This window comes from Salvelinus sp. IW2-2015, unplaced genomic scaffold, assembly GCF_002910315.2.
Source record: "Salvelinus sp. IW2-2015 unplaced genomic scaffold, ASM291031v2 Un_scaffold1140, whole genome shotgun sequence".
Classification (NCBI taxonomy): domain Eukaryota; kingdom Metazoa; phylum Chordata; class Actinopteri; order Salmoniformes; family Salmonidae; genus Salvelinus; species Salvelinus sp. IW2-2015.
Window position 1 is genome coordinate 201,509 of NW_019942751.1, and position 26,985 is coordinate 228,493.

A 26,985-nucleotide genomic window follows, 5' to 3' on the forward strand; every position below is an offset into this window, starting at 1 on the left:
CCTTTGAATAAATTCAAAAAGCACTGAAGTCTTAAATTACAAAATGGTTTTAAAATACAAAATGTACATTAAATGACAATACAAGGTTCCTGTAAACATCAGCTAAAACCTGTATTTCCCTTTTCTTTTACAAAACATATATTTATAGATATATGTACCCAACCGTTAGGAATGACATCCATTTCAAAGTATCAAAAATAGAGTTCTAATGTCAGTCTGTGTTGCTTTTTACCAGTATGTAAAATGGGAACATATTGTTTGATCTTTGGTTTTKCAGAAGAGGATGACAGAGAGCGAACGGTTACTGAATTTAATGCTGCTCTTGTTTCTGGACTCATATGCCTCATTCACACTATAGGGCAAAACTGCGCCAAGCCGAGCTGTACTGGGCTGCCCTGTTTACGCATCTACATAGTGCTGGAACTGTGCTGTAAAGGACCATGTGAAAATGAAACATCCAAGCCAGCACAGTACGGTTCTGATCAGCTCTATACTGGGAATCAGGTAACAGTCTCACAAGCAGCACTAGAGCCAGCCCTTCCTCTTGTAACACACGTCCTGCTGTCCAAAATGTATATTCTCAAGTAAATTATTAACCCAGAAGAGCATAACAAACCAGTAATTCATATTCAACACATGAGTTAAGGCKTTCCTATAGTTTAAATAAACAAATAGTGACATTCTCTCCTCACTGTTTGAATAGGTTTTACACATAAAACAAAAGCCACGAGAGATTATTACAAACAAACCAGTTATTTTGTACTTCCTGCCAAATATCACGTTGTCATGGTGCTTTCGMCATGGTTTGCATAGTAGCCTAATGCATCTGTGTGCTTGTATTGTACAGAACTGAAATTCATTGTAAAAAAAAAACACTTATCTACAGTTTATTGGGTACAAGCGCACACATCCACACTTAATATAATCTACTAAGACGCTTGCACTGTGTCCTTTACAAGGCAGATTCACTGACTGGCCCTCTGGTATGCAGGACTAATAAGTATTGTGCTGATACTCTAGAAGGCTGTGTTTATACAGGCAGCCCAATTCTGATATTTGTCCACTAATTGGTTCTTTGACAAATCACAGAACTTTTTCAGAGCTGATCTGATTAGTGAGAAAAAGATCAGAATTGGACTACCTGTGTAAACAGAGCCTTGAAGTAACAGAACCAAGCATCTCTGCTGCACCTACAACTATAGGCATCAAGGTTCTTTTTAAATTTATTTTTAAAATGTTTTTTAAAGGCATCAGGCAGGTTTTTTGTGTATAGGATAATTATTTTCTATTTCTGATTGGACTTGGACATGATTGACAGTTGTCATTAGCAACATCCTGTTAGAGAAAAAAATATACATGCAAGAATATACATATATCATTGTCCAATCACAGAGAACATGTTAAGGCAATAGGAGTTGTTCCTACCCAGACCAATCAACATGTTATATTACAGCATGGCTAAGTAATGTATGGCATACATAKATACATACATCTATCCAGCATTCAGAATCACATTCTGTAAACATCRTTATGATGATGTTGGACTGGAATATGTTGRTTTTTAACACTCAGCTTTGTCATTTTGTTTGGACTTTTTGTTGTTGTAATTCTCAGGCAAACTGAAAATCTTTTTATTATTGCTATCAATATTCCATACATTCGCAGTCTGTATGTCTCCCCAAGGAGGAAGATTGACAAATACATATTTTTTGTTAAGGTACCAATCCTGAAGACAAAATGATCATCTGTTTGGATTGGTTGTGATGTGCAACACACAAGGGGTGTGGAAGAACAACCAACATACAAAAATGGAAGTCGTTTTTTTAAAATACTAATTTAACTTTGTTCGTACTGACGAGAGAGTGCGCATTGCGGGATTTGGTGTGTGTTACTGATGGACATACAGTACTAGAGAATCGGACTATACGTTTTGGAAACCAAACATCTATTCTATTCAAGACAGTTTCTCAAAGAGAGTCTTGCATGTTTATTTCTCCTATAGATGTTCTCTCATACATTCATAGATATTAATAAAGAGGAAGATAATCATTTACATATTTGAATGCACTACCTTCATAGAGCTATCACAGTCAAGGATTTGTGATGTTGATCTACTAAAGAGAGTGGTGAAGCACAACAAGCTCTCTGAAGGACTTTAGTAAATTATTTTTATCATCAGATATGAGGTATATTTCTGCTTACTTAGAGAGATTATAGCCTATGCACACTCGTTAATGATATGATAGATAGACATAGAATTGGTTTTCAAAAGCAACAAATTATTCTGATCCTACTTCTAGCACTACCTCGGCTCAACTCTCTACTGACCATTTAACCTCCGGTAAGTTATAGCTACGTTCTTTGCTATACTATTATTGTATAATATCTTCAATAGTGTGGTAGTAGGTATTGATTAGGATTTATTGTTATGTGTATGCCTAACAAACTATTTATAGGACTATATCTTGCCATGCTGGAAGAGGTGTTTAATATAAAGACTAGAGAGAGCACCTTTCTGAGATAGTGATAGGATGAAGGTTTTGATTCCACAAAGGTTGACGTGGTAACTTTCAGGATATATCAACTTGTTGACCTCTGTATGGATGATCTCCCGATATCGCCGCTAGTAGCGTGTGATTCATCAGGAGGTGGATTTTAGATAGTATGGAGTTTAAATCTTCGCATCATAGCGAAAGTGGTGCAGTGTTCACCTGGGTCGCGCATCTTTATGTATGTGTAGCGATCGACATTTCCCTTATATTGTAGTCAAGAGTGTAAGGCGATGTATTCTAGTGGACAATTTGGTCGTCATTGGATATCTTCGATTACCTGTGATGTAACTCTCTCAGAGGTGCGTCTCTGCTAAGACTTGTGACTATGTTCCTGTCCGACTATTAGTTCCTTGAGTGCGGCACGTAGGTCTCCGTTACTTAGTTACAGCGGTGGATTTGAAGAGCATATGGAATCGATGTTGGGTAGGTCCATGAAGTGTATTCTTGTGTGAGGTGTATAATATAGAATGTACTGGTTGTGTGAGTTACCTAGATATGTGTGTCTAGTTCCAAGTGGTATCTCAGTTGGTATGGTAGCATGCTATGTTTCACACTTGGAAGGTGCTGTGATTCAGTGTGCTCGGAATTAGAATCGCTTTGCTGATTGTTGCCTTTAGATTCCACTGAGAAGGGGTAAATTCAAGGGTGGATTCTATGTATAGTAATCGTTATGCCATGAATTATCTGCCTTGAGACACGGAAGGCGTCGCTAATAATCGTAGAGTGCTCGCGCACTTTTAGACAATGTATGGTTGTTTCAATTGGATTAGCCAAGAGCTCAGAGGGAAGAGTTGTGTCAGCGAGTGGTATTGCCAAGCAACTGTTGTATAGAGGACATTGACTCTTGAGGGTCTACCACTCGGACACTGGAGTGTATCTTAGGCTGGACTTTGTATCTGAGAGACAAGGTGACATAGACTGTAACACCACACCAATAGACTATTTGCACAATCTCGTTAACTAAAACACTGTACACTTATAGTCATCAGTGTGATGGAGATAGATAGATAAAAGGACTCTTCGGTTCATGCTGTTAATTAAGGTTGAAAAATAACAAGAAAATGGTGCGTGCTGGATCCGTTCGCACGTGTATATAATATAAGTGGATGGATGGTACTTTGACGCAGTTGAATCACATTGTCTCAACTCCTCAGTTGGGTGAGTATATAAATAATGCATGTACTTACTTATAAGTGATATGCAGGCTCTATTATTTGTTATATTAGTTACCTTTATTCATGTAGTTTACTCATCTCTGTTTCCCTATGACAGTGTAGTAGTACCATAATCTGTCCCCAAGATGGAAAGGTCTGTAGGCCTGTTGAAAGCATGACAATCTGGATTCTGTGATCTTCATGTTGTGGATCAGAATGATCCTATCCGATTATTTTCTGAAAAACTGGCCCAAAAACAGTCAGTAATCTGATCCTGGATTGCAAAAAAGGATTACAGAATCCGGATCATTCTTATCCAGATAAAAGTTTTGAAAACTGGGCCCAGGGATCAAGCAGTTAGTGTGCATCCACAATTAACCCCGATTCCCTGTATAGTGCACTACTTTTGACCAGTGTGCTGGCTAACAGTACGTGCATATACAGGGAATAGGGTGCCATTTCAGACGCACATTAGTTATTGCATGACAGAGCTCAGAGGAACACAGGTCCGTCTTGCTCTGTGGATAATTCAAACACCACCTTTAATTAAACTCCAACGAGTCTACTTACAGTTACAAATATATATATTTACTTGTCTTAACGGGCTACCTCGGTCTGGAGAAAACCAGTGTTCATCTATCCATCGCATAAAACATTATATTCATCGAAAGTCAAGCGTCTCCATATCACAAACTCAGAAATCCATCTAATTTCTTTAAAAATCAAAGTCATACTCTGCATGAAGAGTCAGATGTGCAAACAAACAACAAAAAGCGTTTACCATCCTATCATTCAAAGCTGCTATTTAACAATGTTTATAAGGCATTTGTTCAACCTGAAGAGGTTTGGGGAGTCAGAAGGAGAAGGTAGTAATAATTTACAGATACAGTGGCTTCAGAAAGTATTCATACCCTTTGACTTATTCCACCTTTTGTTGTGTTACAGCCTGAATATAAAATTGATTAAAGATTTTGTATTTATTTTTTATCTCAACCATCTACACACAATAACCCATAATGACAGTAAAAACATGTTTCTATAAACGTTTGCTAATTTATTGAAAATGAAATACAGAAATCTCATTTACATAAGTGTTCACACCCCTGAGTCAATACTTTGTAGAAGCACCTTAAGCAGTGATTACAGCTGTGAGTCTTTCTAGGTAAGTCTCTAAGAGCTTTACACACCTGGATTGTGCAACATATGCCAATTATCCTTTTCCACATTCTTCAAGCTCTGTCAAATTGGTTGTTGATCATAGCTAGACAACCATTTTCAGGTCTTGCCATAGATTTTCAAGCAGATTTAAGTCAAAACTGTAATTTGGCCACTCAGGAACATCCACTGTCTTCTTGGTAAGGAACTTCAGTGTAGATTTGGCCTTGTGTTTTGAGTTATTGTCCTGCTGAAAAGTGAATTCACCTCCCAGTGTCTGGTGGAAAGCAGAATGAACCAGATTTCCCTCTAGAATTTTGCCTGTGCTCCATTCTGCTTATTTTTTTATCCTAAAAAAATCCCTAGTCCTTATCGATTACAAGCATACACATAACATGATGCAGCCATCACTATGCTTGAAAATATGGAGAGTGGTACTCAGTAATGTGTTGTATTGGATTTGCCCCAAACATAACACTTTGTACTCAGAACAAAAAGTMAATTGCTTMYCCAAWTMTTTTTGTAGTATTACTTMAGTGCCTTGTTGCYAACAGGATGCATGTTTTMGAATATTTMTATTCTGTACAGGCTTRCTTCTTTTRACTCTGTKAATTAGGTTAGTATTGTGGAATAACTACAATGTTGTTGAWTCATCCTGTTTTCTCCTATCACAGCCATTAAACTCTGTAACTGTTTTAAAGTCACCATTGGCCTCATGGTGAAATCCCTAAGCCGTTTCCTTCCTCTCCGGCAACTGAGTTAGGAAGGATGCCTGTATCTTTGTAGTGATTGGGTGAATTGATACACCGTCTAAAGTATAATTAATAACTTCTCCATGCTCAAAGGGATATGCTCAATGTCTTTTTTTTTTTTTTTTACCCATCTACCAATAGGTGCCCTTCTTTGCGAGGCATTGGAAAAACTCCCTGGTCTTTGTGGTTGAATCTGTGTTTGAAATTCACCGCTTGACAGATAATTTTATATGTGGGGTACAGAGATGAGATAGTCATAAAAAAATAATGTTGAACACTATTATTGCACACAGAGAGTCCATGCAACTCATGTGACTTGTTAAGTTCATTTTTACTCCTGAACTTATTTAGGCTTGTCATAACAAAGGGGTTGAATACTTATTCACTCAAGACATTTCAGCTTTTTATTTTCTATGAATTTATAAACAATTCTGAAAACATAAGTCCACTTTGACATTATCGGGTATTGCGTGTAGGCCAACGACAAAAACGTCTACATTTAATATAMTTGAAATTCAGGCTGTACCACAACAAAATGTGGAAAAAGTCAAGGGGTGTGAATACTTTCTGAAGGCACTATATCTACATGGCTGGAAGGTCACTAGAAGTGTGGAATGTTGCATATTACAGATCCCAGTCCAGCACCAGAGAAGAAGAGAAGGGGCTCCCAGGCACCCAGAGACAAAGAAGGACTAGGGTGATGGGGGTGTCGCAGTGGGGCTGCAGTACTACCTCTACACTCCCAGGAGGTGCTGTTGTGACATCACTCAACCAACCGGGGTGTTTGTACCGTCGAGGTCTATGCTGGTGAGGAAAATCATGAGTACAGTATTCAAACTTCTTTATTCCTACTGAGGGATCCTATTTTTCCTCACTGAGCACTACACTGTTAGGGGCAACATTGTGACTTGAGAGGGTATATTACATACTCCAACCAGACACCCTGAGCAGAGAGTTTAGCTGCATAGAAACCGTTTAGGAGGTGATCACTCTCTAAACCAGTGATCACCTCTGGGGATCTGAGCCCAGGCCTGAGAACTAATGCTAAAAATGAACCCGAAGTCWACTGAACAGAGAACATGTTCCTCATCTTTCTGCCACTCACTGACCCCAATAATCCTACAGTTTGTCAACACKCTGCGGTGTTCTCCTGTTTATAATCTGATGTATACATGTGTAGGTGAGTGAATCTGAGCTCTTTTGCTGTCATGTGGGTATATGAAAGGTTTMTTCATGTGTGTCTGGAGMGTCTTTTTGTGGACTGGTAGGTCKATGAAGTGTAAAGGGGAATCTCAGCCCAGTCTGTCCTGCCTAGAGGCAGGTAAAGTCCTGTGGTGGAGGTGGTGGTGTTGGGGCTGGTGAGGACACTGCTATGCCCAGCTGGGTGTGTGGAGGCCTGGCCACGGACAGCGCTACGACTGGGCACCGCCACCAGGGGACTGGGACATGTCTCTGCCGATGATCTCATTCACTGGAAACACAAAGAGAGAGGATACAGGTTCACTACAGCTGAACAACACAGTCCAGAGGGTTTATTATTATAGGCTACTTAACCTTAGCAAGGCTTTCTTCAACTTCAATTGACCRAAAGTTTTTGAGGACACATTYATTGTCATATATTATCAAGAAATCAAATCTAAATTGTGTTCCTGAATGCATTCGGACTGTGAGAAAATACAAATGTTTACCAGCAGYGGGCGATGTTGCCCAGCTCACTTACTGACTACTCTGAACACAGAAAAGTTCAGCTTCAGCATATCACAGTGGAGAGACAYAGGGAAAAACTCAATCATACATACACTGGCAAGACCCAGAGGTTCAACTCACAGCTTTGGAATGACAAAACCACCGTCAACAACCAGAAAGCGAGGGGAAACTATTCCATTCACTGCCGTGTGTCATTACCGTCAGACTTGACCTTTGACAGCGTCCAAGATATTTAGTCTTTACCACCACAACATGTCGACTCCTATAAATATCATCCTCCATTTATTGAATGGCCTAGCGAGCACCAGCTCTCTATTGCGTTTCTTCATTTCTTCCACCTKTTAATGGAGCTTGAGTACATTTCCTCTGGCCTATTATTGTGGGTTTGTGAGCGRAGTAAATGGGCCTGTATAAAACTAATCCATTGTTACAACACATGTTGTCGACCCCAGAGAGGCACTCAAGCACAGTGCTGTAGGTAATTACTCTGCCAYGCAGAGCTAGCTAGGCCTGATATTAAATAAATAAGTTATTTTCTCTCTCGCWCTCTGGCGGTGGGGCATGTTGGWGATGCCTCCAACAGAGGCCTGARTGTTACAGTGGTGCCAAAGCTGTTTTCAGCTCACACCGGGCCCAGCGTGGCTCAGCAGGAGGACCAGCGGGGAGCCTGTAAAAACCACAGRRGTAATGTAAATCAACTTCTAACCCCCATATCACGCTAAACTGAAGCTGCATCTGGTTTACTACAGTACCTGTGGAACGAAAAGGAGGGTGAGAAAGAGAGAGAGGGAGAAAGAGAAGAAATAGAAGAGAGGGAGAGAAGAGAGAGGGGAGAGAGAGAAAGAGAGAAAGAGGAGAGAAATAGAGAGAAAGAGAAGAGAGAGAAATAGAGAGTGAAAGGAGAGGATACGTAGCCTGGTTTGGTATTTGTGGAAAAAGTGAAGATATTTTCCACACAGCAGCGACTGGTAGCTTTGCATTCGTGCAGCAGTGGCGGCATTCATACACCGTTAATTTCCTGATGTGGCACATAGGTGTCAAAAGTCATGGCAGGTCAAAGAGACKGAGGGCAAAGAGAGGAGAGGGTTTGACTATCTGGTTTAGAGCGAGGAGATGGTGAGTGAGTCCTCTGAGCTCTGACAGTTTGACACACATTAAGACAGATAGACACGCAGGTATTCAGGCAGACCTGTCCATACACCACAGTAACAGTACCAGCRCTGCTGCTTGGGGATTCCTCTTCTCTTACCTACAACTGGCCACTTGTTGTGCAACTGTCTGTTGTGAAATCATACATTTAATGGCRCACCGTGTCTGATGGACAAGTCAGCATCTGCTTTATATGGGTCATATTATATATGGGTATTTATATATGTGGTATATTATTGGTAGATGGAGTGAGAGGAAAATGAACAGTCAAATCATGTGTAGATTAAATTCAGAGTATTATCAAGACATTAGGGAGTCCGTTCAAATTAATTCATCTTAAGATCTTCCCTTTGTATTTTCTTTAACACATTTTGATGTGTATGGAGTTAAATAATCATTTATTCATTAACACAAATCAAGATTATACTTTTTCATTAATTTAATAAAAAGCCTTGATATTCTGTATTCCAGTTGTTACCCCATCACTAAGAATCATCAGCTATATAAATCAACGGTTACCCCCATCCCTAAGAATCATCAGCTATATATCAACTGTTACCCCATCCCTAAGAATCATCAGCTATATATCAACTGTTACCCCATCCCTAAGAATCATCAGCTTATATATCAACTGTTACCCCATCCCTAAGAATCATCAGCTATATAATCAACGGTTAACACAGTTAACCACTCCCATCCTAAGAATCATCAGCTATATATCAACGGTTACCCCATCCTAAGATCATCAGCTATATAATCAACTGTTACCCCATCCCTAAATCATCAGCTATATAAATCAACTGTTACCCCCATCCCTAAGATCATCAGCTATATAAATCAACGTTACCCCCATCCCTAAGAATCATCAGCTATATAAATCAACGGTTACCCCCATCCCTAAGAATCATCAGCTATATATCAACTGTTACCCCATCCCTAAGAATCATCAGCTATATAAATCAACTGTTACCCAATCCCTAAGAATCATCAGCTATATAATCAACGGTTACCCCCATCCCTAAGAATCATCAGCTATATATCAACTGTTACCCCATCCCTAAGAATCATCAGCTATATAAATCAACTGTTACCCCCATCCCTAAGAATCATCAGCTATATAAATCAACGGTTCCCCATCCTAAGAATCATCAGCTATATAAACTGTTACCCCATCCCTAAGAATCATCAGCTATATAAATCAACTGTTACCCCATCCCTAAGAATCATCAGCTATATATATCAACTGTTACCCCCATCCCTAAGAATCATCAGCTATATAAATCAACGGTTACCCCCTCCCTAAGAATCATCAGCTATATAAATCAACGGTTACCCCATCCCTAAGATCATCAGCTATATAAATCAACTGTTACCCCATCCCTAAGATCATCACGCTATATAAATCAACGGTTACCCCATCCCTAAGAATCATCAGCTATATAATCAACTGTTACCCCCCTCCTAAGAATCATCAGCTATATAAATCAACGGTTACCCCCATCCCTAAGAATCATCAGCTATATAAATCAACTGTTACCCCATCCCTAAGAATCATCAGCTATATAAATACGTTACCCCATCCCTAAGAATCATCAGCTATATAATCAACTGTTACCCCATCCCTAAGAATCATCAGCTATATAATCAACGGTTACCCCCTCCCTAAGAATCATCGCTATTATATCAACTGTTACCCCATCCCTAAGAATCATCAGCTATATAAATCAACTGTTACCCCATCCCTAAGAATCATCAGCTATATATCAACTGTTACCCCCATCCCTAAGAATCATCAGCTTATATAATCAACGGTTACCCCCATCCCTAAGAATCATCAGTATTAAATCAACTGTTACCCCATCCCTAAGAATCATCAGCTATATAATCAACTGTTACCCCATCCCTAAGAATCATCAGCTATATAAATCAACGGTTACCCCATCCTTAGATCATCAGCTATATATCAACTGTTACCCCCATCCCTAAGAATCATCAGCTATATAATCAACGGTTACCCCCTCCCTAAGAATCATCAGCTATATATCAACTGTTACCCCATCCCTAAGAATCATCAGCTATATAAATCACTGTTACCCCATCCCTAAGAATCATCAGCTAAATATCAACTGTTATCCATTCAAGCTCTATTAAATCATGTCTACCATCTAAAATCACCACTAATAGAATAAAATGAAAAGTTAAATCATTAGAATATAAAAATATATTAACAAATAAAAATAAAAAAGATAATCTAAAATAAAATAACTATAATACTGGACCCCATCCCTAAGAATCATCAGCTTAATCAACTGTTACCCCATCCCTAAAGAATCATCAGCTATATATTCAACTGTTACCCCCATCCCTAAGAATCATCAGCTTATATCAACTGTTACCCCCATCCCTAAGAATCATCCGCTATATAAATCAACTGTTACCCCCATCCTAAGAATCATCAGCTATATAAATCAACGGTACCCCCATCCTAAGAATCATCAGCTAAATATCAACGTTACCCCATCCCTAAGAATCATCAGCTATATATCAACTGTTACCCCCATCCCTAAGAATCATCAGCTATATAAATCAAGCTGTTTCCCCCATCCCTAAGAATCATCAGCTATATATCACTGTTACCGCCCATCCTAGAATCATCAGCTATCTATCAACGGTTACCCCCATCCCTAAGAATTATCAGCTATATAAATCAACGGTTACCCCCATTCCTAAGAATCATCAGCTATAAATCAACGGTTACCCCCATCCCTAAGAATCATCAGCTATATATCAACTGTTACCCCCATCCCTAAGAATCATCAGCTATATAAATCAACGGTTACCCCATCCCTAAGAATCATCAGCTATATATCTGAATACAATTACAACGTCTCAAAGTCATTGCACTCCTGTAAAACTGGTACATTCTCAAAAATCCTCCAAAATAAATTTGGCCCAGAAAAAGTAAAACAACTATTTCAAACAATTTTACAGTATTGACAATGAATACTGTAGCTTCAACTGTACTTGCTAGTTGACTACCATTAAAAAAAGCATGGAAAACGTATTGATGGTTCCATGATAGAAATAGAGGTGTTTATTTGTGTTTGTCTGTGTGATCTGTGAGCTGCTACTACTGCTGATGTGACAGAGGGAGGGGCAGGCCTTTGTGCCTGGCTGGCTAGCCACTGTCTCTATCCTGTTGGCGTGGGCGGATGGTTCTTCCTCTCCCATCACACACGGCTATCTATCTTCACACATAGACTGTATTTCTCGGTTAACTGCGACAGACAGCTTTACATAAAACATCAGTCTACAACAATGTATCCACGTTCTAAACACAGCACACAAGCTGAAACGTTCAACTAAKAATYAACCATTATTGTATMRGTTTAATGTAAGTCTCAAGCACAATGTCTATCTGCAGTTGTGTGTCTGCTAAGAAAACTTTCCACAGAACACACACAAAACACACAAAACGATGCAAACTTTCACACGGGCATTAGATATCCTATTAATCGACTACTGGTAAGGTTTCAAAATGGGCTCGAACAAGACTGACAGTTATATAAAATATMATCAACTAGGTCTATAATCTGATGTAGATATGGGAAAAATCRTTCAAATTGTGCTTGACTTCAGTAGTTTCATAGCTGAACCAATGTCTCAGATTGGCTTGTTTTTATGGCCGCATCAGAAACGTGATGATTTAGCCCAGCTTACTACAGAGAACCCTGGGTCTCTTTAACCCTCTGGGAGGGAGATCCTCTTTATATGACTAGGAGGGGGGGTCCCTATTAAGCCAGAGAACTGCTTCTCATACAGTGAACCGTCATTTCGCTTCTAAGGCATASCTCTCTGGTCCTAGGGCTAGTCTACGTTACTGAATGTGGGACTAAACCAGCCCATGAACATGACTTCCCTCCCCATCAGACCGGTGTCACCTCTCAGACAGTACTGTAGTGGGGAACGAACCCTTCAATCACTGTGACTTAGGCTAATTACAGTCAAAGACAGAGAGTCCCTCCTCGATCAAAGTCCATCAGTGTACTGATTGGTGGTAAAACAAGGTTTTCAGTGTGTGTCATGTCATTATCTCAAAGGGGAAACTCACATTAATCACTTTACCTAACCCAGTCATAGGGGAGAAACAGACTGRKCTTATTAAATCTACATAGCGTGTCCTTTCTGACCCCAATTCTTTTTCTTTGCTTTTCTTTGTTTCGAATCACACAGTGATCTTTAACGTCATGTCTAGATGTATACATTTCATGTCTAAAAGGGATCTGTTAAAATAATCTCTGCAATGAGAAACAGAAGTGAAARAGTSAAACAGATGTGGATTTTCTATGATWAACAAGTCGTCAGTTAGGATGGAWAACAGGTAATCACCCTGGTTCCCCTCTGACAGATTGAGAAAACGTTCCCTGACAGACAAACACTGAAGTGTGAAGTAGAAAAGGGCATGTAGGGCGCTCCAACAGAGAACCAGCTTAAGAAAATAACAAGAAGACTGAGTGATTGTTCTCTCCACTCTACCAAATGAGGAAAACATGTTACAATGGATAACACTTGTGCAAGGRACGGGACAGGCAAGCCAAGATTCAGTTGGTCAAAAGGAAGACTTGCAATGACATGCACACATCTTCAGAGKGCCTCGGGTAGAAGAGAAAACYTAAGACGTTCAAGTCAAATGGATAAGTCCACTTAATGATCATATTTCATTGGAAATATATGGTCAGTTTCAGTAACAGAAACTAGARGACTAAAAACGTTCCAGGGTTGCTAGGCTAACATCTCTGAGTCAATCTGTTATCTCTTTTTCGCCTGTTTAACTGTAGCTCTGTAGTCTGTTACTCTAGTCTGACACYCTGCCAGAGAGACAGATCACAGTAACAGTAGAGCTCCAGTGAGAACACTAGAGCCTCATTAGAACACTGCTGCAGTWTTAACAAAGTCACTCATCTCTGTGAATCCTCTGTGGATTTCCCATTTGTAAGTGATTCACAAGACACATGTCTTTTGATCRGGCCCCTATAATGTCTGCTCACAGGAAGCCATCAAATGAACACAAGAGTGAGTTACAAGGTGGAAGCCAMCATGATTGGAGCCAGAATGGCCGTCCTAAAATGTTGGAATGGAAGCCAATAGGATCCGGAATGGCCAACCAGAAGATTCATCTAAACTTCTACCACAATAGACCATCACCTTAGGATGTGCAGTAGGGATCAGATAATGACACATTCTATCTGTCTGATGCATTTCACAGTGACTAAACACCTAATGGCACCTAATGGCATTTTAAGAGATTTGTCCGGACCGGAGGCTAGTTTAGTGAGTTAGAAGAATTCCTGCATCCACATAACTAGAATGGKGGATAACTGCAGTAAGCTGACTGCCATGTGGAGATGTGATATGGTGTGTGTGTGTGTGAGTGTGGAGGGGCAATGCACATCACTTTACTGTTTAATAGAGCAGGGCAGAGTGACTCAACAGTTCTCTGAGACACTTGCCAGATAGCTGCTGTAAGGGGAGTGTGTCACACAAAGCACAGTACAGGATTTAATAGTGATATCAACTATAACAGTGGCTCTATGTTAGGAAACACAAATCAACAATGACATCTAAGATAAACAAGCTAACCGATAACACAACCCACGAGCTGGTACAAGAGACCATTTGCATACAAACAAGACAATATTATATTCAAAACATTGATATGGGACTCTGTAAACAAATAAAAGGATTATCTTTCTGTTTTCCTGGCTGAAGGTTAATGTTAAGTTCCAASGATCTCCGGCCTGCCCGGGCACTCCGTCTGCCTGCCGCTGGCCAACATCTTGACGGAGAAACATACTGAAAAGCACGCACCAACAGACACACGCACAGAGAGAGAGAGAGAAAGGCACAGTGGCAGGACCTGAACCCCAGAGCCCAGCACCCGACGCTGGTGCTACACTGCCAATACCTCTGCCTTCATTACATTCCTAAGTCTTTAATTGTATGGAAAGATGACAAACAAAGTCAGTTTCCACTTGTTCCAGGGCCGGCGGTGTGCGTTTGTGATTGTGTTTAACTAGCTGAGTTTGGTTAGGTCCAGGCCTGATGCATTTTCCTACCACTGTTGTTTTTTCCTCACATGAATAGAGAGTTGTGTTATTTATCTGCCATGCTCGGTTAGAAGTTAGAAGCATGCACTGGCTGGGCTGGGACTTGGACCAAGCCACAAAGCCACCAAACCACAGAGCACCAGAGGAGAGTTTCCCCTGTTMGGGACAACTCAGGACTCTGGAGACTGAGGCCTGCTTGACCCAAACTGACCAGCAGCATGGTGCCAGGGTTCTGTGACTTCCGTCTAGTGGTAGTGCAACCTGTAGACTAGAGGTTGGATCCCTGGGTCTGTAGTAGTAGAGATGGACAGGGCCTACCTCATGGAGGGGATTGGAGTCTGGTGAAAGCTATGTTTTAGGAGCCTTAGTAACAGATCCAGATTAGCCCATGTTGTAAATGTACACGTGTGTGTGTGTTTATGTCTGTGTGTTGTTGGCTATGCTGTGTCAAAATGGACCGTGCACATGCTCTGGAAGCAGCATTGCTCGTGTATTTGTATATAGAGTTGTGCCTGAGAAAACTGCCTAAAGTATGTGATTAACTACTGTGTGCACAGTGTTTACAATGTGTGGCGCCATACTCATAGTACTGACGTGAATATGGCTGTTTTTGGTGGGTGTCATTTTATGTGTGTACTATGTGCCTGTGTCTCTCTCTGTGTGTACTATGTGCTGTTCTTGTGTCTGTGCCTGTGTCTCTCTCTGTGTGTACTATGTGCCTGTGTCTCTCTCTTGTGTGTACTATGTGCCTGTGTCTCTCTCTGTGTGTACTATGTGCCTGTGTCTCTTCTGTGTGTACTATGTGCCTGTGTCTCTCTCTGTGTGGTACTATGTGCCTGTGTCTCTCTCTGTGTGTACTATGTGCCTGTGTCTCTCTCTGTGTGTACTATGTGCCTGTGTCTCTCTCTGTGTGTGTACACTATGACAGCGCTAGAAATAAGTGTGTGTGCCTGCTCTATGTCGTTGTCTCTCACAAGAAGAGCGGGAGCAGCAGGCCCGGCCTATTATTAACCCAGAATGCCGTGCTCACGGCGAGAGGCAGCTGTGGCCCGAGCAGGAGAGCAAACAAAAGATGCAGGCACGCCGTGTCACACACACACAGCCTCCGCTACCCCCCCACCCCCACCCCCCGCCGCAGCCCGTCTGCACTGTGTATGTGTGTTGTCTGTGCAAACACAGGGCCAGCTGATTAATTAGATAAACACACGGGTCGGCACCACAAGTGGTTCAGTCTGTCACCATGACGGCCGTAATCACCCTCACAAGAGGGTTCACTCACATTCACACAAGAGAGGAAGGGGGAGAGCAAGGTTGCACACACCTACAGCACGCTATACACACTACTGTACAATTACTGTCSCTGTTAATAGTGCACTCACATTAARACTGTTCAGGAAGATTGGAAATATATTGACACTAAATATGGACACTAAACCAAATATAGACTACTGTACCTAKCAATAAAGAAGCAGAGGTCCTGTACACAGCAGTTTCCTTTCAGCTGCTAGCTCCAGCAGAAGAAKTGCCTCCTCCTGCCTCTTACTGATAAATACATACTCTTTGTTATAAACCTGTTTATTGGAGATGAGAATTCGTCTAGGAGGAGTATGAGAAGTGGGGATGCATTTTTGGGTGCATACTGCCAGTTGGGTGGGATCCTCAACTCGTCTGTCCATCTGTCAGTAAGTCTGTGCCACTCCTGACCCCCCCACACCCACAGTAGACCTACTGCACACACACACACACTCTACATGGCCCCTGTGTGGCGTACGTCACCAGTCACCAAGGCCATCTGTTAGCTCACCACAACAGTTTTACACTGTGACGTGGTGGTACACACACGCACACTTTTGCTGACACGAGTCTATGCAGGCAATACTACAGTGATACTCAGGGGCGCAACTTTGGTTTTAGAAGTGGGGGGGACTAATATATATATATATATTTATATATATTTTTAAATAGTAGGATAAACACTCCAAACAGCCTACCCGATCGCTCGGAGGCGTCCGCATGATCCTAAAGCGCACAGTTGTCTCGTTTTGTATCACATTCCAATGATAAAACTGGGGAGGGACAAAAATGGCATTTCCCAAGTGAAAGTTGCACCCCTGGTGATACTACTGTATACTGAAATCCTACCAGGGAATGACTATGATATCAAAATGTACATATCAGCACTGACTGACATGTAACTAACTGACCCTGCACTCAGTTAGAATACTAGAACTCAGACAGATAGACAGACATACAGACATTAACAGAAAGACACAGATAGTCTAGTAGAACAGAGTTCAATCACTTTCAAAGACATGATATGTATTTAGATATTTTTTTATTTGAAAAGAAAAGTAGTTGAATATTGGAATGTATTTATAAATACACTTGGAAAGTATTTGAAAACACTCAAATACACTGACTCAAATACACTCCCATGCATTTAACTCGGTTATTTTAATATAGTATTTGAAATAAGTATTTGAAAATATGATCAGATTTGATTTGGATAGTCCGGATTTTCGCTCTGTATATGCTCTACAGATGGTCATACTATCAACAAACTATCTGTTGATAAACAACTGCTTGCTAAGGTTAGGGTTAGGTTAAGAATAAGGTTAGGGTAAGGGTTAAGTTTAGGGTTAAAGTTAGAGCTAGGGTTAGTAGATAGTTAGTTGAAATGTTACTGATAGTCTGTAGAGCATCTACATATGGACTATCCAAATAAAGTGTTACCGAAAATACTTTCAAATACTTCCAATAAAAGTAGTTCATTCAGGCCACATTATTTGAAAATAGTCAAATACACAAAACAATGTATTTAAATAATAAATACTTAAATACACATGAACCCTGGTCTGTTCTGTGGTATATTTCATGTGCTGCTCTGACCTCCTAAAAACTCAGTCGTTCCATTGCTGCACTGCGCTGCTCAGTCATTCACTGCTTCATGATGTCCTACAGAGCCAGTGTGTGCTCGTGTGTGTGCGTGTGTGTTTTGTGTGTGTGTTTGTTTGTGCGTCCTACAGAGCCTGCATGGCACAGAAGCTATTTCTAGGCCTCGCTCAGACAGGGACTTACTAATCCCAGGTTGAACCTGTCAGTCTTTTCAGTCAACAACTTTTCTCACACTTTTCTTCTTGGTATGTACAGGTAACTGCCAAAATAAAGGAAACACTTGAGTAAATGAGGGATACAAAGCATATTGAAAGCAAATGCTTCCACACTGGTGTGGAATTAACATCCCATCATCATGCTTAGGGTCATATATAAAAATGCTGGGCAGGCCCAGTTGCCCATTATTTTGGCTACCATGGCTAGAAGAGATCTCAGTGAGTTTGGGTGGGAGGGGGGCACATTTGGCAGGAGCTTCGGTGACCAAGACTGCTCAACTTGCTTATGTTTCACAATATGCCATGGCCGTGTCAGTCACCAGATCTCAAACCAATTGAACACTTATGAGAGATTGTGGAACGTTTTTCCCCCACCATCAACAAATTTCTCATGGAAAAATGGTGTCGCATTCCTCCAATAGTGTTCCAGACACTTGTAGAATCTATGCCAAAGCGCATTGAAGCTGTTCTGGCTTGTGGTGTTTCCTTTATTTTGGCAGTTACCTGTAGCTACACCGTCTGAGGGAAATTGACTGAGGCAGCCAGACTTTTACTTTAACAATGTGTGTGTGCATGTGTGTTGGAGAGTGTGAGAGAAAAATAGAGAGTGAGTAATTAAGGATATACTGATTATGATTATGCGTGCGTACACACAACTGTGCGACTAAGTCTGAGTGTATGAGTGTGTGTAGGCATACACATGCAGTGTATTATGCAGCTGGTGAACTTGTGTCTGATGGCCTTTCATACATGACTTATTGATAATGGGCCYTGTAATTAGCCTGGCCCTTGCTAGCACACAATACAGCACTTCCTGATGCACACACACTTTCTYTCGCAGCCACTCCAGGCTGTTTATTAACTATGGGCCATTTGACTGCTGTTTATTTGAATACGTGACTGAGCGGGACCAGTGTGCAGAGAAGCAGAAGTGGCTGTGCATGGCAGATTAGAAACTAAATGGGGAATGGTGGTTTCTCAGACGGCTTGTGCCGAGTTAGGATTTGTAGTGTTCTTGAAGTGAAGAGGCACTGTTAATGAGTTAGTCTCATCATTCTCCAGTCAGTTTGTTATACCACCGTAAATAGAGGTACATTAGTCCTCTTCAGAATGGAAAGGGCCTTCCACACACAGTAATTACAGCGGCTGTGGTCTCTGTACGTATAAAACAATTTTCGTGTATTCCACTGTTGCAACATCCAGTCAATACAAACGAGCTGAACCCAAAGAATGAATCTCCTTACTGTGTGTGTGTGTGTGTGTGGTGTGTGTGTGTGTGGTGTGTGTGTGTGTGTGTGTGTGTGTGTGTGTGTGTTGTGTTGTGTGTGTGTGTGTGTGGTGTGTGTGTGTGTGTGTGTGTGTGTTGTGTGTGTTGTCAGATGGGGAATGAGCTATTTGTGACGAGGTCAATAGTGTGAGAGTCATTAGTCTATTGTGCTGCTATGATGTCCAATCCTCCTGTCAGGACCACTCAATAACAACCCTACTGTGTACAAAACCCAACTGCCGGTTTAAGTGCTGTATTTCTGAAATACAAATCACTACAACGAGACATCATTTCACCCAGGAGAATTCACTAACTGGTGGAAGGTATCTTTTTACAGTGTTATAAAACAAGCATTTTTGTAAAACACGTGTTAGCTGGATGCTATGCAACAATGTAATGTAATGCAACTTTTTTTTCTTTCAAAAAGGATAATAAAATAATGAAAATGTAAGGGCTTTTAAATTCCCTCTAATCAAGAGAGAATGAGATACAGAGAGAGTGTAGTGAGTACAGACACATAGAGAGATGGAGAGGCTGACAGACAGAGCTGTGTCTTACCGTCGTCCAGTGTGATGTCCTGCAGGCCGATGGATCTGAAGGTGGGCTCTCTCTCCTCCGGCTCCTGCTTGATGTTCACACTCTCCCCCTCCATAGGGAAGGGGCTCTGCTGGGGGGCAAGGGGGTGCTGCTGCACGGGGTTGCTGCTGCATGAGCCTGGGGACAGGCTGGACATGACAGGGCTGCTGGCCTGGGGACTGTGTGCTGGGGGGCCCAGAGGGCTGCCGGTGGGGGAGGGGGAGGTGGGKGACTGGTAGGGCAGGGAGTGGAGCTGGGGGGAGGATGGCCCGGAATGGGGCGAGGCAACCATGTGGGCTGGAGGGGCACTGGATGTAGTGGGACAGGAGGCAGACCTCTGGCTGGTGGGGTGGTAGCCCCCCATAGCTCTCTGCAGCTGGGGGGAGGGCTGCATCGGATGGTTGGGGTGGGTGGGTGAGGGCTGGCCCATGGGGTGGTTGGGTCGGGTGGGCGAGGGCACCTGGCTGGGGTTGGGGGGGCAGTGGTAGCCCATGGAGAGCAGGTGAGATGAGGAGTGGGTCATGGGCTGGCTGTGGGGCGCTGTGGAGATGGGGCTGTGGGGGCTGGAGGCCTGCTGGGTGGAGGTAGATGGGGAGGAGTGGTACACCATACCCAGCCCCATGGGGTGGGGGTGGGAGGCCCCAGGGTCAGACTGCTGCTGGTGGTAAGGCATCCTCTCATAGCCCTGCGGACCCCCAGTGTTCATGGAAAGGCTGGGCTGGCCATTGTAGGGCAGGTTGGGATTTAGGTTGCTTAGGTGGCCGGGGTGGGTGTGACTCTGCTGCATAGGATGGTGTTGGTAGGAGGGCCTGTTGGGAGGGGCTGGGCCCGGATGGAACGTCATGTGGCAGTCAGCAGGCGTGTGGAGGCCTCGGCCKTGGAGGTGAGGCAGGTGCTGGAAGGAGGGGGAGCCCATGAGGGGGCAGGCAGGCTGCAGAGTATGGAGGCTGGAGCCGGGGCCCGCAGCCAGGCCCCGGGGAGAGCTGGACAGAAGGCCGTCCGGTGGGTGGCCCTGCTCAYGGGAAGGCAGCTGGGTGTGGGTACTGCGGACCAGGCTGGCAGCATGGGCCAGGGGCATGGACATACCYGGCATGGGGGGCACAGCAGGGGGCCCTTCCATCTCTTCTCTGTTGTGCTCCTGCTTCACCAGGACTGGAGACAGTGAGTGAGAGTGAGCGAGAGAGAGAGAGTGAGAGCGAGAGAGAGAGAGAGGGAGGGAGGGCGGTAGACAAAGAGGGAGAGAGAGAGAGAGAGAGAGAGAGACACTCAGTACGGGAAACCAACACATTGCCATTCACATGATACCAGCATTAATATATTAAAATCTTTCATTGCAGCCATAAATATTTTGGTGACGTATGTGATGATTATGACAACAGAAAATGAAAAACACAAGGCAGTACTCATTTGTTTTACCAAATTCTGGAACACCACAAATAGCCAAATCTCAGGATTAACTTCCCAATCAACATCCACCAAGTCAAAGCACTGTGGTTCACACAAGTTCAGAYTGTATGTGTTAACTAGATTAGAAATCTTTACTTAAACGGAGCACCTTTACAACAGTGCATAGCACAACTCTGCTGTGTACCAATCAGTAACCTATTTCCCAATCTGGTGCTTGTGACCGGGCAGGGTTTTATTTTGACCCAGCTCTGAATCAGAGAGAGGGAGCATATGTTGTTGGGTTTGGGTGCCATCATGTTGACTGCAGTATGGGGAGAAGCAAAATGCCTTCCAGCCATGCTGAAACCAGGAGGAGGACAAACCAGTTCACAGCCCCTAGCACCCCTACTACCTCCCATGGCCCTCCCTCTGACAGGCATGTTACTGAGAGAATACAGCCAGGAAGACTTGTGTCTGAGGGGGAAGGGACAGAGATACTGTGATAGATTSGGTTAAATGGTGCTTTTTTACATGTTTTCGTTTTGAAGGGGAAAGGCACTGCGATATTGTAGAGACAGAAGGGGTCTTCCTCTGGACTATGCTGACAGCACCTATCCATTCTTGGCCAACCCTAATGACAAAGCTTTTCTTGTCTTGACCACCTGACCAGGAACACCTGAGAACCCTACACATTCTAATCATGACATCTTCCTTAAGGGATCTCAGAAGATAACTGATGCTCTTTTCTCACAGTTCATCCCTAAACCGGGCCAGCCAGGGCCCTACTACCCACGCACACTAGGTAGCACAGTGTGATTGGTGGGCCGGTGACGCCACAATTAAGCSTGCGGTGTCCGTGGTAACAATAGTGGCGTCTATACTGACAGAGCAGGCTTCCTGTGCTGTGCTCTAATTGGCTGTCCTGGTAGGGTAGCGTGGAAAACAGGAAGCACTTGAAGAGTGGGCGACYTGCTGCAAACGGAGAGTGGGTGGAGGGCCACATACACATCTAAACACACACACTGCTGTGGTAGATATCAGAAATTGCTCACTTGTCATTATATTCCGCCAACACAGTTTTCGTTTTGACTAACGTTGGTTTGACGTTATTGTTGGAAAACAATAACAATATCAAGTAACTATGCAGGGATTTGACTTAATGAAAAACATTAGGAAACTGTAGAATCCACGTAAAAAAAAATAAAGAAAATTCAGCCTCGGAGAGATTTCATTTTAGYCAAACAACACCGTTTGAAATTCCCACAATTCCTGTGTGTAATAAAATGTTCCTGGAGAGCAAAGATTTGCATACTAAAACTTCAATGCAAATACACATCAGAAATAGACAGCAATAAAGTTTCATGGTGCTTTACATGAACAGTTGGCAGGTGCACATGTAACTGTTAGTGGAGGTGCCCCTTCTTTAACCACAGCTATGCAAACTGGGAGGGAAAGTTCAAAGCTCTCCAAAACCGGGTTAGTTAGCTAAGCCCAAAAGCAGGATCCTCGACAGTGTGTGTATTTATTTAAAAAAAATATATATATATTTCACCTTTATTTAACCAGGTAGGCAAGTTGAGAACAAGTTCTCATTTACAATTGCGACCTGGCCATATGTATGTTTGTATGCGTGTGCTACTGCTTTCCATGGCTGTATCTGCTTTCTGTCAATCCCCCTGAGAGGTCAACAGAGGAGTGAAAAGCAGGTTTCAACGTGACTCCACATGATCCTGTTCCAGTATGTCTTTAGAACACTCCCACTGCCACACATACGACACAATTGCTACATCATATAAATGTGGTTGATGAGATGTTAGCTAAACATCACGTGTTGCCAGATCTAACCATCTGCAGTGGAACACAACCGCCAGTGATTCTAAAGACTTGCAATTCAAGCACTATGATTGGTGTAGAATGTAGATCCTCCTACCTGACAGGTAAGTGAAGCGTTGTGATTGGCTCCTTTTCCGTTTGCCGTTACACACGTAAAAGTGCACCTGAACAGCCGAGGTCACGGTCTTACTGTGGTAGGGAGGGACCTCCACTACYACGCTCGACTGGGAGAAGGAACCAACACAGTCAACGTTTCCACTTTTCACAGACATTCACATTAGTCAGGATAKTTTAGTAATAATTCATGAATAATGCTACATCAATATAACAGCTGTAAAAATATAGCCTAATGATACAGAATAATATACATCATGTTTGTGACAGCTAAGCTACAGASAGGTGTAGYAAGCTTATGTTCTACTTACTCCTTGACTTTTCTCACGGATGATTTTCGCCTCCACTTCCCACTGGGGTCTTCCATCTAAAAAGACAAAAAGAGAGGGAGAAGACATGACAGATGAGTAAAACACATTGTAGGACTCCATTTTGACAGACGGCAAGATCACAGCATTCCCACTCCAGGCTGGGCCTGGCGAGAGACAATGCATTCGGCTCTTGGTCTGCTTTTCAAATGATGTGTGAATTAATGAATACATGGCAGAATGGCACCCATAGGGATTCAGCATAGAGTCAACCCACCTCCTCCTCCTCCACAAACAGATGGAGTCAACAGACACATTTGACACGAAGGACCATCAAATCCTCCCCTAATTGAATTGCCAGCTCTTGGACTAATTCCTAAATCAATGTGAATCTGGGAGGAAGTGAATTATAGTATCTGTCAAATAGTTTTCAAATAGAAAACCAAGACCATTAAATCTAAAGATCAWACAGTAATGCTGAGTTGAATAAGTCAAGTAGCTCAATGCACCTGACATGCAATACACTCCGGCCAAAGAACCTAATTATGAAGACAATCTATGATCATTGCACTATATTTCAGACCCATCTTTAAGTCTTGTGTAATATATCTTCTGGGTTACTGTCTATTTTCCTAATGATCATCATGTCAGTGTAAGACTCCCTGCCCCAGCAGACATGGCTCAGTATGAACCACAGAAAATCTTCGAAAAGCAGAGAGATTTCAATTGGTTCTGGCTGGGGGACCAGAAACATCTCAATGATGTCATCTTTATGGACACAAAAACTCTGTGGAGAGTATTTTTACAGCTATTAAAAAGTAATCAAAGTCTAAATATCCTGCTGTTTGTCTTGCCTGGTTAACATTATGGAGAGACGAGTGGAATAACTCTCTATTTATTTAAAATCCCTGCCTCCCTCCGCCGGTCAGTCCACCATGCGCTAGGCTACGTTGCGCTGCCAGAGTTCTGGCTGGCTTAGGAAAGGAAARATCCTCTTATTTTCCAGTTTTCCTCCTACAGATCTAATGATCTGGCCAGACATCTTAGGCATCCAGCCATTCAGAAAAACAGTTGAGAGAATTATAACGGGCTGCTGCGGTTAAGGAGAAGRCACCATCATCACAACTACTAAATCAGAAATGTATTCAGCTACTACTGAACAACTACTGCAGTCACTTACAGTTGTAAGTAGGTACAACTTTTTTGAAATTGCATGATGCCACACTAACTTGCAATTGCAAATGGGGCTGTTTCATGCTGTTCATAAAGTCACATATGGATCTGATTACATCTGACTGCACCTGTGTTACTTCTCCACTTAACCAAAGGGCTTCCCCAAAACAATCTGCCCTAATGCCTGRTGAAAGACTCCCCATCTTTACAATGGGACCTTATAGCTGTACTGTAGTTATAGGCTAAGTCCTGTACATCTACAGTATTTAGCTTTTCTTTCCAAACGCTTCCCCTTCTAATAGCCATCTATAATAGATGGCCCTACTCTGATCTCCTCTTAATTGATAACTGTTCAGAGAGATAACATACTACTTTAGTTAGGAAGGCCCTTGATCTCATCCTAATAGAGGCAGATGACAGTCTTTGCCCCAGTAATCCTGTGGTGCATTAGACTCTTCTATAGAGCTCAGTGGAGATTCCACTGTCCCACAGAATGAAACAGAACAGGTTAATGACATAAGCCACTTTAGGKWATTGTATCTCTACTGGAAGGTTCCTTCTCTTTTTGTGAAAGGGGGGCTCRAGCTACTCCTCTAGGTATCRGAGTCAGCTTTCTGGTAATGACTGAATAATGACCTTGGGTGCCTTAGCTCTGTCTGACTTCAGCATACTGYGTGTATTTCTGCAGCACATGTTGACATTCAATAGGCAGGAGAGAGGAGGGAGAGGGCCCCACATGTACTGCCACCGTCCTTCGCCCACCACTAAACAAGCTCCAACAGGAACCTACCTGATGACGGAGAGAAAACACATCCATCCACCCCCTCCCTCTCAGAGAAAAAACATGTTCTATATCCACCCCTCTCTCAGAGTTAAAAACACGTCCATGTGTTATGATATCTACCAAAACAATGAGGGCTAAGCTATTCAGACAGCTAGAATAACTGTAGCTTGTAGACCTTTTGTATGGAAGAAAGGAAAAACACTGATGCCTGGTGTGTTAAATGCAATTTCAATTCAACCATTTTTTTTTTTTACATCATCCTCCACTCGCCTTCTGCCCTCATCAAGGCCCTACAGTAGTCATTACAGTAGAGTCAGTCAGTAGAGTCAGTAAGTACAGTAGAGCCAGTAAAGTCAGTACAGTACAGTCAGTCAGTAAGTCAGTAGTAGAGCCAGTAAGCCAGTATAGTCAGTACAGTACAGTAAGTCAGTAAGCCAGTAGAGTCAGTAGGCCAAAATAGTCAGTCAGTAGAGTCAGTCAGTATAGTCAGTACAGTACAGTGGGTCAAGTAAGCCAGTAGAGCCAGTAAGCCAGTATAGTCAGTACAGTACAGTCAGTCAGTCACTAAGCCAGTAGAGTCAGTAAGCCAGTAGAGTCAGTAGGCCAAAATAGTCAGTCAGTAGAGTTAGTCAGTAGAGTCAGTCAGTATAGTCAGGTCATTCCATCTAGGGGTCCTTTTCCTCTGTTTGATGAGGTTCACTCTGGTCAAATAATATTTTTTCCCCTCAGAATAATAATAATGCCTTTTTCATATTCCCCTTCCTCTGAGCCAAACTGCTCCCTGCCTCCCTCCCTCCGAGCAGGTAATAAAGTGATAGAAGTCAGCATGAAGCCAATGGATGTGATCCTGTTTCATCTGGACAGAGGGAAAGGACCTTTCTGCTTTTCCTAGCATTAGGAGATGAGCGAACGAGCCAAAGACCAGACCTCACACTGACAGACCTGCTGTAGCCAGATGGACCAGAGTTCGCCTGCCTGCATCATTATGGCTCCCCTTCAACTACCTCTCTCCCTCCTCCCCTATCTGCAGTGCAGCCCAGTCCATTGACATAACTAACTGAAGCCCACAAAGAACTGGTAAACTAGATGGACAACCAACTCACTAAAAGAGCTCCATTACTGATGGTAATAATAATATAATATGGTCATTTAGCAAACGTTTATTTTCAAAGTGACTTTTATAATCTTAAAAATAGGAATTGAACAAGTCAAGAAGAGAGTCCAGTAGAGATTCCATAAACCGTAATGTAGTACTTGCTATCAACTGGTGCCTGGAGCTAGGGATCCCTGTTACCCAACCCTCCACTCCTCCTCTGTGCATTTAGGAGTGGTGCGCCGCCACTGCATTTATTTGTATGCCCCAGGAAGACCCCATCCTACCCCCCGCAGGAAGTCCCCATCCTACCCCCCACATGAAGACCCCACCCTACCCCCCACAGAAGACTCCCACCCTACCCCCCATGAAGGACCCCACCCTACCCCCAGGAAGACCCACCCTACCCCCCCAGGAAGACACCCACCCTACCCCCCCAGAAGACCCCACCTACCCCCCAGGAAGACCCCATCCTACCCCCCCAGGAAGACCCCACCCTACCCCCCCAGGAAAGACCCCACCCTACCCCCCCAGAAGACCCCACCCTACCCCCCAGAAGCCCCATCCTACCCCCCCAGGAAGACTCCCACCCTACCCCCGCAGGAAGACCCATCCTACCCCCCCAGGAAGACCCCACCCTACCCCCACAGGAAGACCACCTACCCCCATGAAGCCTCACCCCCCGCATGAAGTCCATCCTACTCCCCCAGGAAGACCCATCCACCAACCCCGCATCCTTTAAGTCCCCACCCTACCCCCCGCAGG

At 43.0% G+C, this 26,985-nt stretch overlaps 1 protein-coding gene across 1 annotated transcript in view; it reads right to left on the reverse strand.

Annotated features, from left to right (window-relative positions):
* Nucleotides 1-3,775: 3,775 nt before the first annotated feature.
* The window catches only part of nfatc3a (nuclear factor of activated T cells 3a), a 93,459-nt gene continuing 70,249 nt past the window's right edge, over nucleotides 3,776-26,985 (reverse strand). Inside the window, exons 7-10 of the mRNA XM_024137269.2 lie at nucleotides 23,174-23,229; nucleotides 22,846-22,972; nucleotides 19,512-20,681; nucleotides 3,776-7,084 (exon numbers count right to left, since the gene is read on the reverse strand). Coding sequence (XP_023993037.1) covers nucleotides 7,026-7,084; nucleotides 19,512-20,681; nucleotides 22,846-22,972; nucleotides 23,174-23,229 — 1,412 coding nt within the window. The 3' untranslated portion in view covers nucleotides 3,776-7,025. The remainder of the gene's footprint in view (nucleotides 7,085-19,511; nucleotides 20,682-22,845; nucleotides 22,973-23,173; nucleotides 23,230-26,985) is intronic.